At 49.1% G+C, this 19,747-nt stretch overlaps 1 protein-coding gene across 2 annotated transcripts; it reads left to right on the forward strand.

Annotated features, from left to right (window-relative positions):
* The first annotated feature begins 70 nt into the window (after positions 1-70).
* Positions 71-18,711, forward strand: RELA (RELA proto-oncogene, NF-kB subunit). 2 transcript variants are annotated; one of them, XM_083374000.1, is made up of 12 exons: positions 71-289; positions 7,739-7,780; positions 10,162-10,313; positions 10,685-10,833; positions 10,976-11,067; positions 11,483-11,617; positions 11,799-11,903; positions 12,406-12,618; positions 13,513-13,593; positions 14,258-14,329; positions 15,888-17,714; positions 18,071-18,711. In XM_083374000.1, exons 1-11 carry the CDS (start codon positions 235-237, stop codon positions 16,484-16,486), a joined length of 1,695 nt encoding a protein of 564 aa, XP_083230126.1. In that variant the 5' UTR covers positions 71-234; the 3' UTR covers positions 16,487-17,714; positions 18,071-18,711. The 2 variants fall into 2 exon arrangements, with proteins under 2 accessions (XP_083230126.1, XP_083230125.1); XM_083373999.1 differs by having other exon boundaries at positions 72-289; positions 14,255-14,329.
* The last annotated feature ends 1,036 nt before the right edge of the window (positions 18,712-19,747 follow it).

Here is a 19,747-nt window from a genome sequence, read left to right on the forward strand (position 1 = left end):
TTGCGTAAGGGGCGTGGCGGGAGGTGGGCGGGGCTTTCCCAGCAGGCCGCCGCGTCACGTGGGGCTGGGTGTTTCCTTTGGGTCGGATACTTGGGAGCCGCCGTCGCCGCCGCGGCCTCCGCTCGCCTCCGGCCCAGAGAAGCGGGCGAGAGCCCCGGGCCGCCTTGCCGGGCCTCGGGGAAGCGCCGGCCTTGCGTGGCTGCCGAAGGCCTCTGGGCCCCTCCCTCGCCCGCCATGGGGGAGCCCCTGCCTCAGATGGCGCCTGCGCTGCCTTCCACCACCATGGAGGGTGAGTAGCCCCCCCCGGACCCCCCCCCCCACGTCCCTTTCCCCCCCTCGGAGCCCCCCCTCTGACCCCCCCCCCACATCCCTCCCCCCTCGGATTCCCCCCCATTTCCCACTCCCCTCTCTGACCCCCCCACATCCCTCCCCCCTCGGAGTCCCCCCATTTCCCCCTCTCCCTTGGACTCCCCTCTCTCTGACCCCCCCTACATCCCTCCCCCCTCGGAGTCCCCCCATTTCCCCCTCTCTCTGACCCCCCCACATCCCTCCCCCTTGGAGTCCCCCCTTCCCTCCCTCGGAGTCCCCCCTCTCTGACTCCCCCCACATCCCTCCCTTTGGGGCTGTGCCCCTCCCACCCAGGCACCTGTGGCTGAGGTGGAGGGGACCCCCTTTTCCTTTTAGCGCCCCCCCCACACACACACCTTGTTTTCTCCCCTCTCTTGATGGGGAGGGGAAATCAGACACACACACACCCCAAAGAGGGCCTGCCTGTTCTGCAGTCTGGATGAAGCCTTAATTTTTTAGTTTTTCCCCCCCCCTCCTTCCCCCCCTTTTTTTGTTCTTTACACCAGAGAAAGGGTAGTTGCTGGCCTTTATTTATTTAGAAATTCCAACCTCCCCCAAAATTGCCCCCTTTCACTTTCTCCCCGTTATCCTTTTTCTCCCCCATTTATAGCTCTTCTTTTTGCCGTCTCCCCCCAGAAAACAAGGGGATTAATGGGCAGGCTCCTTATCATCACCATCACACTCAAACACTCAGACACACACACACACAAACGGTCTACTTAGGACCACAATTGGGGCTAGAATTTCTGCTGCTAAGCAAAGCAATTGTCAAGAGGGGTCCCACTCGATTTTACAGCCTTTTTGGGGGTGGGGGCTGTACTATGGTTGTTAAGTGAATCATGGGGTCTTTTGAGTGAGTCTGGCATCCCCCGTTGATGTTGCTTGTCAAATCCGGGCTGGGGAGGTCTGCAAATGGCGATCGCACAACCCCTGCTGTTTGTAAACACATGTCGGTTGCTGAGCGTCCAAACTTCGATCAGTAACTCTGAAAAATGCTGCCAGGGTCATAAGGGTGAGAACCGTTTGTTTTTTTCCAGTGTGGCTGTAACTTCAAAGGGTCGCTAAAGGAGCAGTTGTAAATTGAGGACTACTTGAATTCCCTAAAAAATATACTCCCCCTGTCTTGAGTAGAAGTAGTTTTGGTTTGGGAGGAAATTGAGGGTTTTCTGGGAGAGGTAAAGAAAGACCAGGCAGGGACTCCATGAGACCATCTGGAAGGGTCCCTTGATTCACTCTGACCTTTGCAATCTCTTTTAAAGATGATCTCGCCATCCTAACCTGGGTTCCTTGTGCTTAACGGAGGAGGAGGAGGAGGAGGAGGAGGAGGAGGAGGAGGCTGTGCAGGCGCATTGGGAAACTGCAAACCCCAGAATTCCTAGGGGGGAGGGAAAAATGGGAACAGCAGCTAGGAACTGTGGGAGTTCTCCATTCCAAACTGGACCGTTTCCTAGAAGGCGGTTTTACAACACACCCTTGTATTTGTTGTCATTTTATCTCGGCCTTTTGTGCCTCTTTGAAAAGCAGCACTTGAAAAATGTTAAGTAACCATATCCTCAAATCAAGCTTGAGTGATTCACACACACACACAAAACAAAACACACAACATGCACGCCTCCTTGCTTCAACCCATTTAGCGTCTGCCTTAAAAATGCACCAGATGTGTGGCTTCTTCCGGAAAAATCACCTGGTGGGTTGCATTTTTGAAAAATTCTGACTTGACCGGTACTTAGCTATTTCCTGGTTTGAATCTCTTGTGTGTGTGCGTGTGTGTGTTTTTTTTCTTCACTTTGGGGGAATTTAAATTTTACTTTTTGGACTGTTTGAATTGGCTTGAAGCTGCTGGCTCTTGAGCGGCAAAAGGGTTAATAAAAGTGTGGGGGGGAGAATTTGCATTCCTGATTTTATTTAGGAATTTCATTATTCCATGAGGTTGTGCTCTGATTTTCTATTATTTTTTGAGCAGGGATGTTTACATATCTATCTGCAACATATATCGATATATTTATATTTATTATTTATTTTATTTATTTTAATTCCATTTATATCCCGCCCTTCTCCGAAGACTCAGGGCGGCTTCTAATATAAACACAGGCACGCATGCATTTATGGTATATATATGTATAGGGGTGTGTGTATTTTTATATCTATCTAAAATGTTCTTAATGTTCTAATTGTTTTATATTGCTATTTTATGATAGTAGCGCACCAGAATCGCTTGATAGTGAGATGGCTGGCATATAAATTGTTAAATACAAATACTGGCAGACCTCAACTTGCAACAGTTCATTTAGCGATGGTTCGAAGTTACGGCGACACTTAAAAAAGTGATTTCTTTTCACACAGCCATTGCAGCATCCCCACAAGTCACATGATCAATATTTGGACCCTTGGCAATTGGTTCGTATATATGACGGGTTGCAGTGTCCTGGGGTCATGTGATCCTCTTTTGCAACCTTCTGACAAGCAAAGTCAATGGGGAAGCAGCCAGTTTCGCTTAACGACCGTGTTGCTAACTGAACAAATGCAGCGATTCCCTCAGCGACCGCAGCTGGGAAGGTTGTAAAGTGGTGCAAATTTCACTTAACGAATGCCTTACTTTGCAACAGAAATTTGGAGCTCCGTTGTGACCTTAAGTCAAGGACTATCTGTAAATTATAAGTAAATCATGTATAAATTTATATATAAACAAATTAGGGTGTGTGTGTGTGCGCGCGCTGAATCTTTTGGAGCTTACCTGGATAAAAATATAGTGTATCTTTAAAAAAAAAAAGATAAGAGGGAGAAGCCAAAAGAGTTTTTTCTGATTTTTTTTTCTTTTTTTTGCTGGTGGTGGTGACTATGATCAGCTATCTTGTCACAGATAGACTGTTACTGACCTTGGAGGTTCTCTTCCTCCCAAGCCTGTGTGATGTCTGAGGGTTGTGACTTCATACTTGTGTGCAAATGAAGTGTGATTTTGTTCTTTTTCTCCTTTTGGGCGACTGCTCTCTGTAACTTTAAGACCATGCCTAAAGAAGTTGGAACGTGTTTGTTTCGTTAATTCAGAGGCTGCCTGAATTCTTACTGACTTTGGATACCTTAAAATAATTTAAGAAAAACAATGTTAGAACATAATGTCTATATTTATAAAATTACAGTAGCAACATTGTCCCATTTTTCCCCCCCTATCAGCCAGCATTCATGGTTATTTAATTCATTTTGTACTGTTGACTACACAATTGCCACTAAAATCCATGTAAAACCATAATACTGGCAATAATTATAAATTGACCGTGCTGCTTGACTCTCAACCAATCTGCGCCAAAATTCAACAATATCAAGGAATTGAAACGATAGTGCCTTCCTCAGGAGGAGATTAAAACGGATCGCTTTTGAGTCCAGATTAAGACAGACGGTTTTGCCCAATGCGCATAAATGTTAAACTGGTGACTTAATTAAAAAAAAATCTTATCAAATCTTTTCATCAATAATAGGGTGAGGCAGGAAATAAATTGGTAACTAAGTAATATCAAAGTTAATAAGCGCGCTATCAGCCTAAAAAGTCCAGCTTTATGCAAAACCAAGAAGACAGAAGAGCGATGAAACGGAAATATTTTTACACATAGGCTGGGAGGCCTTGGAAGTATACTAGTCCTCAAGTTACGGCCCCAACTGAGGCTAGAATTTCCATTATTAAGCAAGGCGCTCGTCCTGTGAGTTGCGCCCTGCTTTATGATCTTTTTGCCCTGGCGATTAAGCAGGTTGTTAAGTGAGCCACGTTGTTAAATGAATCAGGTTTTCCCCTATTGACGGGAACAGTCGCAAATGGCAATCCTGTCACCCCGGGGACAGTGTGTCACAAATGCATGTTGGTTGGGAATTCTGGTCACGTGACCGTCAGGATGCTTGTGGCGGTCGTGAGTGCGAGGAGCGGGTTGTAAGCCACATCTTTCAGTGCTGCTGTCATTTCCAACAGTCACAAAAGGAACAGTTGTAAATTGAGGACTATATAACATTCCTGCAAAAAAGAAACCCCCCCCCCCCCAAAAAAAAACCAACCCCACACGCAATCCTAAATATTCAAAAGAAAGAAATTCAGGCACTGCTGTTTTTATTTGGTGGAGAATTTTCCCTGCTAACAGGTGCACTTTATTCTCACAACAGCCCAGCAAGGTAGCACAGGCAGGGAAACCAACAAGCCTAAATTTACTAAATGGTTTAGATTAAGAGCGATGAAAATTATACAGGCAGTCCTTGATTTATGGAGGCAACGGAGCCCCAAATCTCTGCTGCCAAATGAGGCACTTGTCAAGTGAGTTTTGTCACGTTTTTGCAGCCTTTTTTGTCCCCAAGGTGTTTAAGGGAATCACTGCAGTTGTTCAATCCGTGACACCGTTTTTCTACGACTCTGGCTTCGCTTTGCTTGTCAGAAGGCCGCCAAAGGGGATCGCATGACCCCGGCACGCTGCAACCCGTCATAAATCTGAGTCAGTTGCCGAGCGTCTGGATTTTGATCGCGTGACCGTGGGGATGCTGCAACGGCCATAAGCGTGGAAAATGGTCATATGTCGTTTTTATAGTGCCGCCGTAACTTTGAACAGTCACTAAGTGAATTGTTGTAAATCGAGGGCTGCCTGTATTCCAGCCCATCAGGTCTAGCTGTCCAGTTGGAAAAGCTGAACCTGTTGGACTTTTGGCTGAGAACATCCAGCTTTGCTGGTGAAATCCTACATTTTTTCATATCCGGAACTGTGGCAGCTGAGTTTATTTTCTAGACCAGACTTAAAATGTAAGGGGTTTTGTGTGTGTGTGTGTGTGTTTCACTGTATGTTGTGTTCTGGCCCCCAGGTTGTTTTTTTTTAGCGTGTCTGGTGAACCAGACTCTGCGGGGAAACCTTCTGGAAAAGAGCCCTTTCAGCTTTGCAGCAGTCATTGACTGGACCCGGTTTCTAGTCCTCAAGAATTTGGCTAAAGTCGTGCTGTTCTTCCAATCACCACCGCCAAATTTGTACTAATATTTTACAGCCACCTAGCTAGGCTGCCAGTCTGCTACAGTAGCTTGGCTGCTCTTTCTGTTGTGACGGGGTGTGTTATCTGGTAGGTGTGACTGCGAAACCATAGGAATGTGGAAGATAGCTCAGCCAGGAGTGCCATTCAGCTCTGCAAAGTTCATTGGCTGGAACCAGTTTCCTAGTCCTCAACGGCTTCAACAACCAGGAAGGACAACAATGTCTGCTGAAATTTCAGAACTCAAAAGAGCTTCGGGGAAATAAATGGGTTTAAAATTTAAATTAGGCTTAAAACTAGCAGTGCATGCTGCCGTTTAAACTAGGGTTAACATTTAAAGTAGACTTAAAATTTAAAGTGGGCTTAAAACTAGCAGGGTTTGCTGCCATCTAAACTTGGATTAGGACAGGGGGAACTGGGATGGACATGGAACTGGGAGAAAAGCAAATTTGTTGCTCAAACGTTAAGGTGTCAACACCCCCCAGTTTGTTTTGGAAGTTGGTGACTCCAAGCCAGGTTGGGATGTCAGTTTCCAGGATTCCGAGTACACGGAGAGGAAAAGGGCTATATGGGTCATTCTTCCCCAATTGCTAAAAAGAGAAAAAGAGAAGTCAACTTGCCAAATGATAAAACGAAGAATGCTGTTGCAGAGATATTTGACCTGTGTTTAACACCGCTTGATAATTTGCCTGGCTTGCTTGCAAAGACACCCGAAGTTCCTCCGGGTTTCCGTTGGCAGAAATTCAGATGGAAAAGACTGAATGAAAAAAAAAATTGGTGGGTTTTTTTTTTGGAGGGGGGTGGTTTTTTTTTTTTTTTTTTTGAGGAATCTGGTTTCAGAGCTTGAGAACTGAGCTTGACTTTAATTCTGGAACCTGCTTGCTGACGGAAGCCAACATTTCAATAGGGAATCCAATTCTGGTTGTTTAACACACCCGCATACGCTCGGGATGGAGTGAAAAAAAGAAAGAAGCAGAAAATCTTCCCCTACTTCATTGCCAAAGTTAAGGCCGTCTTCTCGTTCTTCTGAACCGATCCCAGAGCTTTTAAGATGTCTGGACTTCCAACTCCCAGAATTCCCCCAGCCAGCCTGCTTTAAATGGACGGACTTCAGTTCCCAGAATTCCTCAGCCAACTCTAGATCTTCTGTAGAGTTCGTTCAAAGGAGTAAATAAACATGAGCAAAGTTCAGAAGTATAATTGGGGCAGAAAATTGCTGCAGCTCGGTGGGAAAAAAAAGTTCTTTTAAGACATGGGTCCCTTCACCTCTTCACCCTGCTTCTCAGTCTGTGAAATATTTGGAAGCCACGTTTCTCTCCGACTTCCTCCTTTTCCGCTCGGCGACAACTTCTCTCTTTCTCTTTTCAAAATCCCCTTCTTCGGAGTCTCGGATCTGGTACCGCCTTGTGGTCTGTACATGTAGTCCTTGAGATACGACACCCCCCCCAAGGGACCCCACAATTTCCGTTGCTCAGCAAGGCATCCGTTAAGTGAATTTTGCCTTGTTCTATTACCTTTCTGCCACCGTGGTTAAGCAAATCATTGCTTACCGGAAGCTAAATGCAGGCCGGTTTCCAAGCACCCAAATTTTGATCACATGATTGTGGGATGCTACGATGGTCGTATGTGCAAACAATGGTCGTACGTCACTTTTTCCCCAGGGCTGTTGTAGCGTCAGTCACTAAACAAATGGTTGTAAGTCGAGGGTGACCTGAAATGGGGCAGAGGGGATGGCTTTTATGGTCAAAAGCCAAAAAAAATCTGATTTTTTTTCCCTGCAAACATTCTGACAATACCTAAACCCAGGTTAAGAAATGCAATTGTTGCTAGCTGTGAAAAAAATAATAATGGAGGAATAGTCAGTCTTGGTAAAAGGTATTCCTGCATTCTAGGTGTCAGCCAGATCTTTTCAGCCATGAGGACTAGCATTCTTCTTTATTTCTTTAATTTTCTACCATGAGGACTAGCATCTTTCTTTATTTCTTTAATTTGTTGGCAGAGGACCTGTTTCACCTCAAACGCGTTGCAATCTGGCTGAGGAATAACCCTCTCTGGAATCATGGAAAGCTCTATATTTAATACAATTCATTGTGGTTTGGGATTTGTAAACCCAATAAGGGTTTACAAATGAAGGGTTCTGTTTTAATTATTGTTTTAAGATAACTATCTTCTGCATTTGGGCAAAATTAGGGTTTAATTTGTTTTCAATATCTGTATTTGTGCATTCTGTTATTTATGTCACTGTTCACCGCCCTGAGTCCTTAGGGAGAAGGGCGGTATACAAATCAAATCAAATAAATAAATAAATAAAATAATGCTGGCTTAATTCAACCAATGATGGTTTAAATAAAACTGGCAAAACAAAAACAAAACAGTAAAAAAAAATTTTCCCTTTTCCTTTCAGATCTTCTTCCTTTGCTTTTTCCAACAAGCTGGAGCCTTCATGGTAAGTTGCACATCCGAACGGTTCTGTTAAAGGGAAAAAAAACCAACAACCTTCCCCATATAACGCCTATGCATTATCTAATCCATATAAAGATATCTTTAAATGTCAGTCACCACAAGCAATTGACAGGAAATGCTGAATTTTTGGAAGGGTTTTAATGTGTCTTGATGGGATTGTATCCTGTTGGAAAGGGCCACTTGCTAAAAAGCAAACCTCTGGGGATTTAAACTTGTGCCTAGCTTGATTTTGAGAATAAGGTAGCCTTTTATATCTATTATGATCGGGGGGGGGGGGTGTGTGGATGGCATTAGAACAAATGATATAATTCTATTATTTTTAATAATAATGTTTTCTTGCTTATATTCTTCTTTACGGATTGTTGTTCAGTGGCTGGGTGTGTACCACACGTCGGAAAGGTGAACGACCACCAAGCTAATCTGAACCTCTGCAGGGTGAAGGGTAGCACTGATGGATGGAATCCCTAGCTGGCTGGGGACTTCTGGAGTTAAAATGCAGACATGTTTAAACAGCTGAGGAATTCTGGGAGTTGAAGTCCACCCATTTTAAACCATGCTGGCTGGGGCATTCTGGGAGTTGAAGTCCACCCCTCTTAAAGGAAGCCAGCAGGGGAATTCCGGGAGCTGAAGTCCACCCTTCTTAAAAGCATGCTGGCTAGGGGATTCTGGGAGTTGAAGTTCACCCCTCTTAAAAGCATGCTGACTGGGGGATTCTGGGAGCTGAAGTCCACCCCTCTTAAAAGCATGCTGGCTGGGGGATTCTGGGAGCTGAAGCCCACCCCTCTTAAAGCAAGCCAGCAGGGGGATTCTGGGAGCTGAAGTCCACCTCTCTTAAAAGCATGCTGACTGGGGGATTCTGGGAGCTGAAGTCCACCCCTCTTAAAAGCATGCTGGCTGGGGGATTCTGGGAGCTGAAGCCCACCCCTCTTAAAGCAAGCCAGCAGGGGGATTCTGGGAGCTGAAGTCCACCCCTCTTAAAAGCATGCTGGCTGGGGCATTCTGGGAGCTGAAGTCCACCCCTCTTAAAGCAAGCCGGCAGGGGAATTCTGGGAGCTGAAGTCCACCCACCTTAAGAGTCGACCAGGTTGCAAAACACCGATTTACAGTAGCCCCGTCCCCTGGACGGCGCAAGGAACCCAATTAAATCCTCTTTCCGATGTGACTTAATCCAAGTTCCTGCGATGGAGAAGGCTTCTTTCACTGGGTGGGGGGATCCCTCTGCCGGGAAATGGTTTGTGCCTCTCTCATTCATGTCCATCGGTTGTAGATCCAGCCAGTTTGGGGGATTTCCCTTTGTCGAGATTGCTTTTGAGTGTTTCTCTCTCTCTTTTTTTTTTCTCTCGGCTCGGTGACTCAATACTTCCTTTTCTCTTCTTTTTTTTTTCTTCCAAACAATGCAAAGAGAAGGAGAGCTTTGTCTTCGCGGCGGCCTAGGGCAGCCGGACCAGGCCTTGAGCTGGTGATTTAGTGGCAGGTTATTCAAGAAAGAGAGCACCCAGCCCCCCCAAAAAAAATTCCAATATTGCTCAAAGTTGGGATTTTAGGAAATCCCCCGTTGTCACGCAGGAGGCCAGGCCTGGCCTGCAAAGAAAATTGTGCCATTGTGTACTATCTGGAGAAGGACACTGGAGGAGGAGGAGGAGGAGGCCTCTTGCAAACCGAAGGCGTGTTTTGTGTTGTTGTTTTTTTGGTTTTTAAAATCTCTTAGGGGGAAGTTCGTTCTTTCGGTTTCTTTTGCTTTCTCCTTAAATTTTCTCCCCTCCCGCCAAGTCTTTTTTATCTGCCTCCTCCTGATTTGATTTGATTTGATTCGTGATTGAATAGAGACAGCTCTGCTGAGCCGCCACCTCAAGATGCGGTACGAGTTGTCCTGGACTTAACAGCCACAATCGGAAGCAGCGTATCTGTTGCTAAGGAAGGTGGTTGGGTGAATTTGTACCCGATTCTACCACCTTTTTTTTTTTTTTTGCCAAGGGTTGTTAAGCAAATCATGCAGCGTGCTGGGCTGGGAAAGGGGTTGTCTCCTGCAATATTAATCCTTCCTTCCTTCCTTCCTTCCTTCCTTCCTTCCTTCCTTCCTTCCTTCCTATTCTTTGCTTTGTTCTCTTTCCTTCCCTTCTTTTTTCTTGCTTCTCTCTTTCCCCTTTCCTTCGTTCCCTCCTTCTCTCTCCCTTTTCCCCTGCTTTCTCAATTCTTTTTTTTTCTTTCCTTCTCTCTCTTCTCCCTCCCTCTCTCCTTCCTTTTACCTCTTTCTTTCTCCCCCCTTCCCTTTCTCCCTCCTCCTCCTCCTCTCCCGTGCTCTCTTTCCTTTTCCTCTTTTTCCCCCTTTCCCTTCTTCGTTCCCTTCCCTCCGTCCTTCCCAAGAACCCGCTCCCAGCAGCGCCCCCATGGTGGAGATCATCGAGCAGCCCAAACAGCGCGGCATGCGCTTCCGTTACCAGTGCGAGGGCCGCTTGGCCGGCTCCATCCCGGGGGAACGGAGCACGGACACCACCAAGACGCACCCTACCATCAAGGTCAGCCTTCCCTCCTCCTCCTCCTCCTCCTCCTCCTCCTCTTCCTCACCTGCCCAGAAAGGCACCCATTTCCCAGAAGCCTTTGCATCGGATGGTTTTCCAAAACCCGGTCCCCTCTGACGCCGTCCGGGCCAAGTGAAAAGTTACTGGGGACGGGGTTGGTGGGGGGAACTCTCTGGGCATCCTTCCTCCCCCCCCCCCAGCTGGGCGGGAAGGTTTCATCCGGACGTGCTCACTCTGCTGGGCAGCCATTTTGCGAATGCGCCCCCCGTGAAACCCAACCTTCCCTTCCTCGGGGAGGAGGTGCCTCCCCCCCGACCGCTTGCCTCGCCCGTGTCCAACTCTTTCCTTCTTTTGCCCCCCTCCCGCAGATTCACAACTACCAGGGGCCGGGGAAGGTCCGCATCTCCTTGGTGACGAAGGAAGCCCCCCATCGGCCTCATCCCCACGACCTGGTGGGCAAGGATTGCAAAGAAGGCTACTACGAGGCCGAGTTGTCTCCGGAGCGCTCCATTCACAGGTGCGTCTCCGGGGACTCGGCGCCTTTTTCAGTGAATACCTGGGCAAGGAGCGGGAAGTGGGAGGTGGAAATCGGGAGGGCATCACCTCTTGGTCTCTTTTCCTTCCCGAGTGGCGCGCTCACGCCTGCCTTTGTTCCCCAGCTTCCAGAACCTGGGAATCCAGTGCGTGCGGAAGCGGGATCTGGAAAAGGCCGTGGCCAAGCGGATCGACACTGGGAACAACCCGTTCAGCGGTAAGGAAGGCTGAGCTGTGTGTGTGTGTGTGAGAGAGAGAGAGAGAGAGAGAGATTGCGGTAACAATGTAGAAAACTCTAGCAATCTTGGGTTCAGAGTAATATTTTGCATACTTTTCTCTTCCCGGTGCTGCTGTCTGGCAGTTGTAACTTCGAACAGTCACAGAGTGAAGTGTTGTGGGTCGAGGATTACCTGTACATAATCTCAGATTTCTTTCTTAGCTGTATTTAATCCCCCCTAATAACCACCCTATAAAGTAGGGCTGGGAGGAGGAGACAGCTTCCCCCCACCCCCATCTTTCGGTGGGCTCCGTGGTTCAGCGGGGACTCAACCCTGAGTCTCCCCAATTCAAGAGTCAACTTAATATCCTTCAGTGGCCTTCTAAATCTCCTTCTCTCCACTTCCCCCCTTCAGTGCCGATGGAGGAGCTGAAAGGAGATTACGACTTGAATGCGGTCCGACTCTGTTTCCAGGTCTGGATTCGAGATACGGGCACGGGGCACTCGATTCAGCTGCCCCTGGTGGTCTCCCAACCAATCTACGACAACCGTGAGCGATGGCCAAAAGCGGGGGGGAGGGGGGGACACGGGGTGGGTGGCATGGCGTGGCGTGGCTCGTTTTAGGAGAAGTCATTAAGTGTGAGGTCCAAGCACAGCTCACTTTTATCCATTGCCGTCTCGCTTCGAACGGCCGCTGAATCGAGGGTTGTAAGCCGAGGACTTTTCCGCAGGTGCGCCCAACACAGCCGAGCTGAAAATTTGCCGCGTGAACCGCAATTCGGGGACCTGCCTGGGGGGAGACGAAATCTTCCTTCTCTGTGACAAAGTGCAGAAAGGTAAGGGCTTGTTCCCAACGCCCCTAGGAAATTATTATTATTTTTTTTTTTTAAAAAAGTCCTACTATGGAAATTCTCCGTCATCCGGGCCACGGTTGTCCCAAGGGCGCTTAATTTTTTTATTCCAGGAGGCAACTGGACTTCCTTTGTTTTTCCTTGAAGACGTTTCGCTTCTCGCGGAAGAAGTTAATCTTTCAGTTCCGACCGAAGGGTGGGAGGGTTTATATTCCTCGCGGTCCTCTGGTCCTTTAGTGCTCTTTCTGAGTTATTTGAGGCCGCGTGGAGGTTTATCTCTGCCCTCGGGGTCACCTGAGTAGGGCAAATGGGTGTGGAACAGCCCTTTCAGCAGTTCCAAGCTTTCATTTCTTGCCCATCTCCTGCGCGTTTTATTTTCCGGCGCCCGGCAATGTTTTCTTGAAAGCATTTGGTCAGTTCGGGGAAAGGACCGGCCTCCCTCGGCTGCTTCTCCACGCCTCTGCTTTTCCCCCCCCCCCTCTTCCAGAGGACATCGAAGTCCGCTTTTTCAAGGATTCCTGGGAAGCCAAAGGCTCCTTCTCGCAGGCCGACGTCCACCGGCAGGTGGCCATTGTCTTCAAGACGCCGCCTTACGCGGAGCAGGCCATCCGTGAACCCGTCACGGTCCAGATGCAGCTGCACCGTCCGTCGGACAAGGAAGTCAGTGGCTCCATGGAGTTCCGTTACCTCCCGGATGAAGGTATCCGCTCGTTCGAATGTCGACTTGCTTTTGGGAAGATCAGGGGAAAATCTCTCTAGTCTGTTGCCAGCAAGGTGTGTGTGTGTGGTGGTGGGGGGAATATTACAGCTGTGTCACGGGAGGAGTGCGCAAACTGGGCACAAATCCATTCAGAGGTGTGTATATATATGATAGGTTGCTGACCCTTTGAGTGTCCACTGAGCGCCGGATAATCAAGGGAAATCTTTTCTATCCATAGAAAATAAGTTGGTTTAGTAGTTATGGCACGAGGCTGGAAACCAGAGGCTGTGAATTCTAGTTCCACCTTAGGCATGAAAGTCAGTTCTGTCCCTTTGGGCCAATCACCAGGAGATGGTGAGTTCTAGCCCCGCCTTCGGCATGAAAGCCATCTGGGTGATTTTGGGCCAATCACTAGGAGACGGTGAGTTCTAGTTCTGCCTTAGGCATGAAAGCCAGCTGGGTGACTTTGGGCCAATCACTAGGAGACAGTGAGTTCTAGTCCCATCTTTGACATGAAAGCCAGCTGGGTGACTTTGGCCCAATCACCAGGAGACGGTGAGTTCTAGTCCTGCTTTAGGCATGAAAGACAGCTGGGTAACTCTGGCCCAATCACCAGGAGATGGTGAGTTCTAGTTCTGCTTAGGCATGAAAGGCAGCTGGGTAACTCTGGCCCAATCCCCAGGAGACGGTGAGTTCTAGTCCTGCCTTAGGCATGAAAGTTAGCTGGTGACCTTGGGCCAGTCAGTCGTGAGTCTGACCCATCTCACAGGGTGGTGGTTGTTGGGAGAAAAAGAGGAAGGAATGTTAGGTGCTTTAAGTCAGTTATAAAAATAATAAAAGGCATAATAAAAAATAAAAGCCCTATCTATCTAAACCCCTTCCTCCCTTTGGCAGGTGATTTCCATCGCATTGAGGAGAAGCGCAAAAGGACGCTGGGCACATTCAAGAACTTCGTACAGAAAACACCTTTTGCAGGTAAAAAGCTGGCAGCGTTTAAAGAAACTCAATGGAGGGGTCAGCCCCATTTGAAAGGGCTAACTTGGAGAGTGAGGAGAGCCCCTTTGATTTGGTTGGGGCTAGGCAGGTGAGGAGGACATCCTTCAGAGGGTTTGGACTACAATGCCCATCAGCTCAGGACTGGTCTAGTATGTCAGGCAAATAAAGTCACGGATGGGACTTTGGTGAGATGTGAGGACCTCATGGATTTCAGGAGTAACATGATCAAAAAAGGCCGTTATCCTCTTAAAATAAAGGTTTAGAACAGGGGTGTCCAGCCTTGGCAACTGGAAGGCTTGTGGACTCGCAACTCCCAGAATTCCCCAGCCAATTTAGGCCAATCGCCAGGGGATGCTGGTGCTGGCTGGGGGAATTCTGGGAACTGGAGTCCTGAAGTCTGAACAGTTGCCAAAGTTGGACACCCCGGTTTAGAAACAAGAGCTAAAAGGAAGGAAAACGGAGGCCGTGAAGAATTCCAGATCTTGGCCCTTTCAGCCCACCTCAAAGGCACAGCGCTGTGTTTTTTTTTCCTTCCAAAACCACCAAAATGGCTCTTTGAAATAACAGGTTTATTTTTTAAAGGTGAGCCTTTCCGAAGGTTAACATTCATGGTTACCCTGTTGTTTTCCTTCCTCAACAGTAGGAGCCACAGAAGCACAATCTCCGCGCCGCATCGCCGTTCCAAAACACGGAGCAGGCCGGCCTAATGCCAATGGTGAGTGCTTCCTCCTTCCCAAATATTTTCGGACGCTGCCCAGAGAGGTCCGGAAGGATTTTGGAAGACTTTGTAAACCCGCATTTTGGTGGAATGAGGCAACGATCCAGGAGAATGTTTGTAGCTAAGGGGGTTGAACTCTGGGGGGGCCCTTGGTGCTCTCCGAGCTGGGTTGTTTTCTTGCAGACGTTTCGGGACCCAACTAGGGAACAACATTAGCGCAAGAAGGGGCAAAAACCGATTCCCTTTTAGCAGGGAGAACAATGGATCGGTGGAACTCCTTGCCTCCAGAGCTTGTGGGTGCTCCATCGCTGGAGGTCTTTTAAGAAGAGATTGGACAGCCGTTTGTCTGGAACGGTCTAAGCCCGGTCTCCTGCTTGAGCAGGGGGTTGGACTAGAAGACCTCCAAGGGTCCCTTCCACCTCTCGTTACTCTGTAAGGGTCTCCAGCTTGAGCAGGGGGTTGGACTAGATGACCTCCAAGGGTCCCTTCCAACTTTTGTTATTCTGTAAGGGTCTCCTGCTTGAGCAGGGGGTTGGACTAGAAGACCTCCAGGGTCCCTTCCAACTCTCGTTACTCTGTAAGGGTCTCCTGCTTGAGCAGGGGGTTGGACTAGAAGACCTCCAGGGTCCCTTCCACCTCTCGTTACTCTGTAAGGGTCTCCAGCTTGAGCAGGGGGTTGGACTAGAAGACCTCCAAGGGTCCCTTCCACCTCTCGTTACTCTGTAAGGGTCTCCTGCTTGAGCAGGGGGTTGGACTAGAAGACCTCCAAGGGTCCCTTCCACCTCTCGTTACTCTGTAAGGGTCTCCTGCTTGAGCAGGGGGTTGGACTAGAAGACCTCCAAGGGTCCCTTCCACCTCTCGTTACTCTGTAAGGGTCTCCAGCTTGAGCAGGGGGTTGGACTAGAAGACCTCCAGGGTCCCTTCCACCTCTCGTTACTCTGTAAGGGTCTCCTGCTTGAGCAGGGGGTTGGACTAGAAGACCTCCAGGGTCCCTTCCACCTCTCGTTACTCTGTAAGGGTCTCCAGCCTGAGCAGGGGGTTGGACTAGAAGACCTCCAGGGTCCCTTCCAATATTAGTCTGTATTCTCTTTCTTTCCCTCCCTTTCTCTCCCCCCCCCCGCTCTCTTTCTCTCTCCCCCCCCCCCCCCCCGCCCTTGGTTCCAGTTCTCTTTTCTTGCTGGGGAAGGAAAGACCCAAACCGGCCTCGTTTCCGAGAGGGCTTATTTCTCTGCTTTAGGCCCAGTGAGCCGATTTCAGCCGTCGCTCGTGTAGGATCCGAAACCCTGACCCCTAGTCTCAAATTTTGAAGAAGGCCTCCGTAGCTTCTTTGCCCGCGGCCCAGTTTCCTTAGTAAGCCAAACTGCTAAGCTTGTAAGCCGCCCTGAGTCTTTGGGGAAGGGCGGGATATAAATGGAATTAAAATAAATAAAATATACATAGAATGAAGGCTACTGCTAAGCTTGTAAGCCGCCCTGAGTCTTCGGAGAAGGGCGGGATATAAATGGAATTAAAATAAATAAAAATAAATAAATGCTCTGCTTCTCCCTCCCTCCAGCCATGCCGGGCTATCTAGGAGCGTCAAGCCAGCCGCCCCTGCGCCCGATTCAGAAGCCCCAAGTCACGGCCCAGCCTCCCGCCGGCTTCTTCGTGGGCTCCAGCCACTCCACCCCGCCGCCTCCGGTGGCCGCCGCCTCCGGCTTCAGCACCGTCAACATGGAGGACCTGTCGTGCCTGGGGGTCTCCCCGCAGGTGCCGCCCTCCTCCATGGACACGGAAAGCAGCATTGCCGACGCCTTCCTGCACCTCCACTTTGAAGGCGGGGATCCCCTGGGGGGCCTTTTGGACGACGCCCAATACAGCAGCCTGGATAGCATCAACACCGCCGAGTTCCGGCAGATGCTCAACGAAGGCGCCGGCCCCGTGCCGCTGCCGGGGGACAGCCAGGGGACCCTGCTAACCTACCCGGAATCCATCACTCGCTTGGTCAGCCAGCGGAGGGCGGGAGGGGAGCCCGGCGGCGGCGGGGGGGACGGCGGGGGGCCCGCCGGTTCGACCAACAACAGCTTCCTCAACGGCCTCTTGGGGACCTTTCCCGCCGAGGACAGCTTTTCGTCCATGGTTGATCTGGATTTGAACTCGCTTCTCAACTCGTAAGAATTCCAGGGGTTGGGCCCGCCGGTCCGGCCAATTGGAGACTCGCAAGTGCACTCTTTAGCCTACGAGGCAGGGCGGCTTTCCGGCTGTTTGGGGGGGACGTGGCGGGAAGGGTCAGCCTTCAAAGGGGGTGGGTGGGCTTGACCTCTGCAAATTGGACGTGTTCTGTGCCCCACCCCCCAAGCCCCCATATGCCTCCTCTTTGGGGAGCTGACAGTATGAACATAGGAGGGGAACGCGACGTGCCTTTGAGCATTTTTCTGCCTTCTGATTTGGCAGACGCTCTTCTGAGTTTCCTATCAAAATGCAGCTCTGGATATATATATATATATATATATATATATATATATATATAGGCTCAAATTTCCCAGAGTTTCAAGACATTTTTTTAAATACTGCAGGTTTAAAAAACAAATTAGGATCCCACTTTTGTTGTCCCCCGGCTTGCCACTTTTCCTACTCAGCTGGCCCAAGTTGGCCCCCCTTTTTTAAAAAAGAAAAAAAAAATCTTGCAGAATTCCCTTGCCTTTAACGAGGCAGCCATCACCATGCAGGTAGTCCTCGGTTTACAAAAACTCGTTTTTTTCAACCGAAGTAACAACGGCGCTGAAAAAAAAGTAACTTACAGCTATTTTTCACATTCTGACCGTCGCGGCGTCCCTAAGGTCAGGCGATCCAAGAGTCAGATACGTGGCATCCGACTCAGTGTTACGGCGGCCGCAGCGTCTCCCGGGGCCACCTGCTCCCCCTTTTGCGACCTTCTGACAAAGCCGATGGGGAAGCCAAGGTCACTTTAACAATCGTGTTATTAAGTTAACAGCTGGAGTGATTCCTTGAGCAGCTGTGGCAAGAAAATGGGACAAAACTCACTCAAACAAACGTTTCACTAAACAACAGACCTTTGTGGTCAGAAGTGGAGGACTACCTGCATAGGACTGACGCCGTGCCGGTTACGTTTTTGGCAAGGCACGGAAACTTTGATTGGGGTGCCTTTTGTACACAAGACTCCGTTTTGTGCCTTAAAAACGCTCTCGCCGTTTTCCTGACGGGCCAGACTAAATGCTGGAAGCTTCCCCCCAAAGCGGGATGCGATGCTTTCGAACAAAGGCCCAAGAATCCAGAAATGGTTCTTGTCAGGCTTTGCAACTGCGTGTTGGGAGGGGTCAAGCCTGTGTGATTGCGTGTTCTTTGAAGATCAGCCGCAAGGCTACTCGACCAGACAATGAAGGTAAAGGTAAAGGTTCCCCCGCAAACGCGTGCTAGTTGTTTCCAACTCTAGGAGCCGGTGCTCATCTCCGTTTCAAAGCCGAAGAGCCAGCGCTTGTCCGAGGACGTCTCCATGGTCATGTGGCCGGCATGACTAGACGCCAAAGGCGCACGGAACGCTGTTACCTTCCCACCGGAGCGGTCCCTATTTTTCTACTTGCATTTTTACGTGCTTTCGAACTGCTAGGTTGGCAGAAGCTGGGACGAGTAACGGGCGCTCACTGTTACGCGGCACTCGGGATTCGACCCGCCAAACTGCCGACCTTCTGATCGACAAGCTCAGCGTCCTAACCCACTGAGCCACCGCGTCCAATGAAGGAGGAGGACACAAAAGGAAGCCAAGTCTTTTATGTCTCTCGGCTGGCCGAGGTGCGGGCACCCTAAGGAAAATTAAAGGGACTTCATTCACATCATTAATGCACCGACTTTGATTTAACAGGAATCTGGATTTGTAGGGCCGCGACTAACCGTGCTTGGCTGGGTTAACGCAACACCCGAAGCCTCAAAAAATAATCTGACATCTTGTGTGAATGCAGCTGGCAAGCCCAAAGGGATAAGCGGCTTATTTTTCTGCCTGCTTTTTTTTTCTTTTCTGCTTTCTGGCTTCAGCAAAAACCCAGTTAAGAGTTGCAAAGTTAGTCCGTTTAGGCCAGATGGAGAGGAGCAACGTATACCTCCCCTTCGACGTGGATTCCGACGGGATCCCGCACGCCAATCCTGCAGGGTGCAAAGAAGGGAGCTGCGTCGCAACCCTGCTGCCTTCATTTCTTTTTTTTTTTGTACTATGCAACTTTTTTATTTTTTTAAAAAGCGGGAGTGGATGTTTAAAACCGTAGTTAACCTGCTGTTGTTTTTTTAATGTATTTCTTTGCTGCTTTTTTTGGGTAATGTAAATTGACCGTACTTATTTTTTTTCTTCTCCTCACTGTAGCAGGTTCTAATAAACTAAAGCCTCAGCACCGCTATGTAGAAAGATGTGTGTTTTGGACCGAGTGGGTTCCCCAAAGTTTGACTGGTAGACCTTGATTTACAACCGTTCGTTTAGCGACCGTTTGGAATGACTAAGAACGCTGGAAAAAGGGACCCTAATGGCTGTTTTTTCACACTTACGACCGTTACATCGCCCTCGTGGTTGTGTGATCAAAATTTAGACAGTGGCAACTGGCGTGTGTTTATGACGCTTGCAGTCTCCTGGGATCACGTGATCCCCTTTTGCAACCTTCTGACAAGCAAAGTCAGTGGGGAAGCCGGAATCACTTCACCAAGTTACTTACAACTGCAGCAAATTCATTTAACTGGGGCAGGAAAGTATTCTTCCGTCACTATCCATGGACCACAACTCCCAGAAGCATGCTGGCTGGCTGAGGGATTATGGAAGTCCACCCCTCTTAAAGCATGCTGGCAGGGGGATTCTGGGAGTTGAAGTCCACCCTTCTTAAAGCATGCTGGCTGAGGAATTCTGGGAGTGGAAGTCCACCCTCCTTAAAGCATGCTGGCAGGGGGATTCTGGGAGTGGAAGTCCACCCATCTTAAAGCATGCTGGCAGGGGGATTCTGGGAGTGGAAGTCCACCCATCTTAAAGCATGCTGGCAGGGGGATTCTGGGAGTGGAAGTCCACCCATCTTAAAGCATGCTGGCCGGGGGATTCTGGGAGTGGAAGTCCACCCTTCTTAAAGCATGCTGGCTGGGGGATTCTGGGAAGTGAAGTCCACCCTTCTTAAAGCATGCTGGCTGAGGAATTCTGGGAGTGGAAGTCCACCCATCTTAAAGCATGCTGGCTGAGGAATTCTGGGAGTGGAAGTCCACCCTTCTTAAAGCATGCTGGCTGAGGAATTCTGGGAGTGGAAGTCCACCCTTCTTAAAGCATGCTGGCAGGGGGATTCTGGGAGTGGAAGTCTACCCATCTTAAAAGTTGCCATGTTCGTAAACCTCGAGAGCTACCTGCTTAATATAGCAGAGGTGTGATAGTCAAAGAGACCTGATTTCCACTCGAAC

The sequence above is a fragment of the Vipera ursinii genome (genome assembly GCF_947247035.1).
Source record: "Vipera ursinii genome assembly, chromosome: 15".
In the NCBI taxonomy this organism is placed as follows: domain Eukaryota; kingdom Metazoa; phylum Chordata; class Lepidosauria; order Squamata; family Viperidae; genus Vipera; species Vipera ursinii.

What these genes read in the sequence shown, in the direction of transcription:
- RELA (XM_083373999.1), top strand. Translation starts at nt 235, where the DNA reads ATGGGGGAGCCCCTGCCTCAGATGGCGCCTGCGCTGCCTTCCACCACC. An exon ending in TGGGAACAACCCGTTCAGCG is followed by an intron (nt 11,068 to 11,482) that starts GTAAGGAAGGCT and finishes TCCCCCCTTCAG; the next exon opens with TGCCGATGGAGGAGCTGAAA. An exon ending in CCAACCAATCTACGACAACC is followed by an intron (nt 11,618 to 11,798) that starts GTGAGCGATGGC and finishes ACTTTTCCGCAG; the next exon opens with GTGCGCCCAACACAGCCGAG.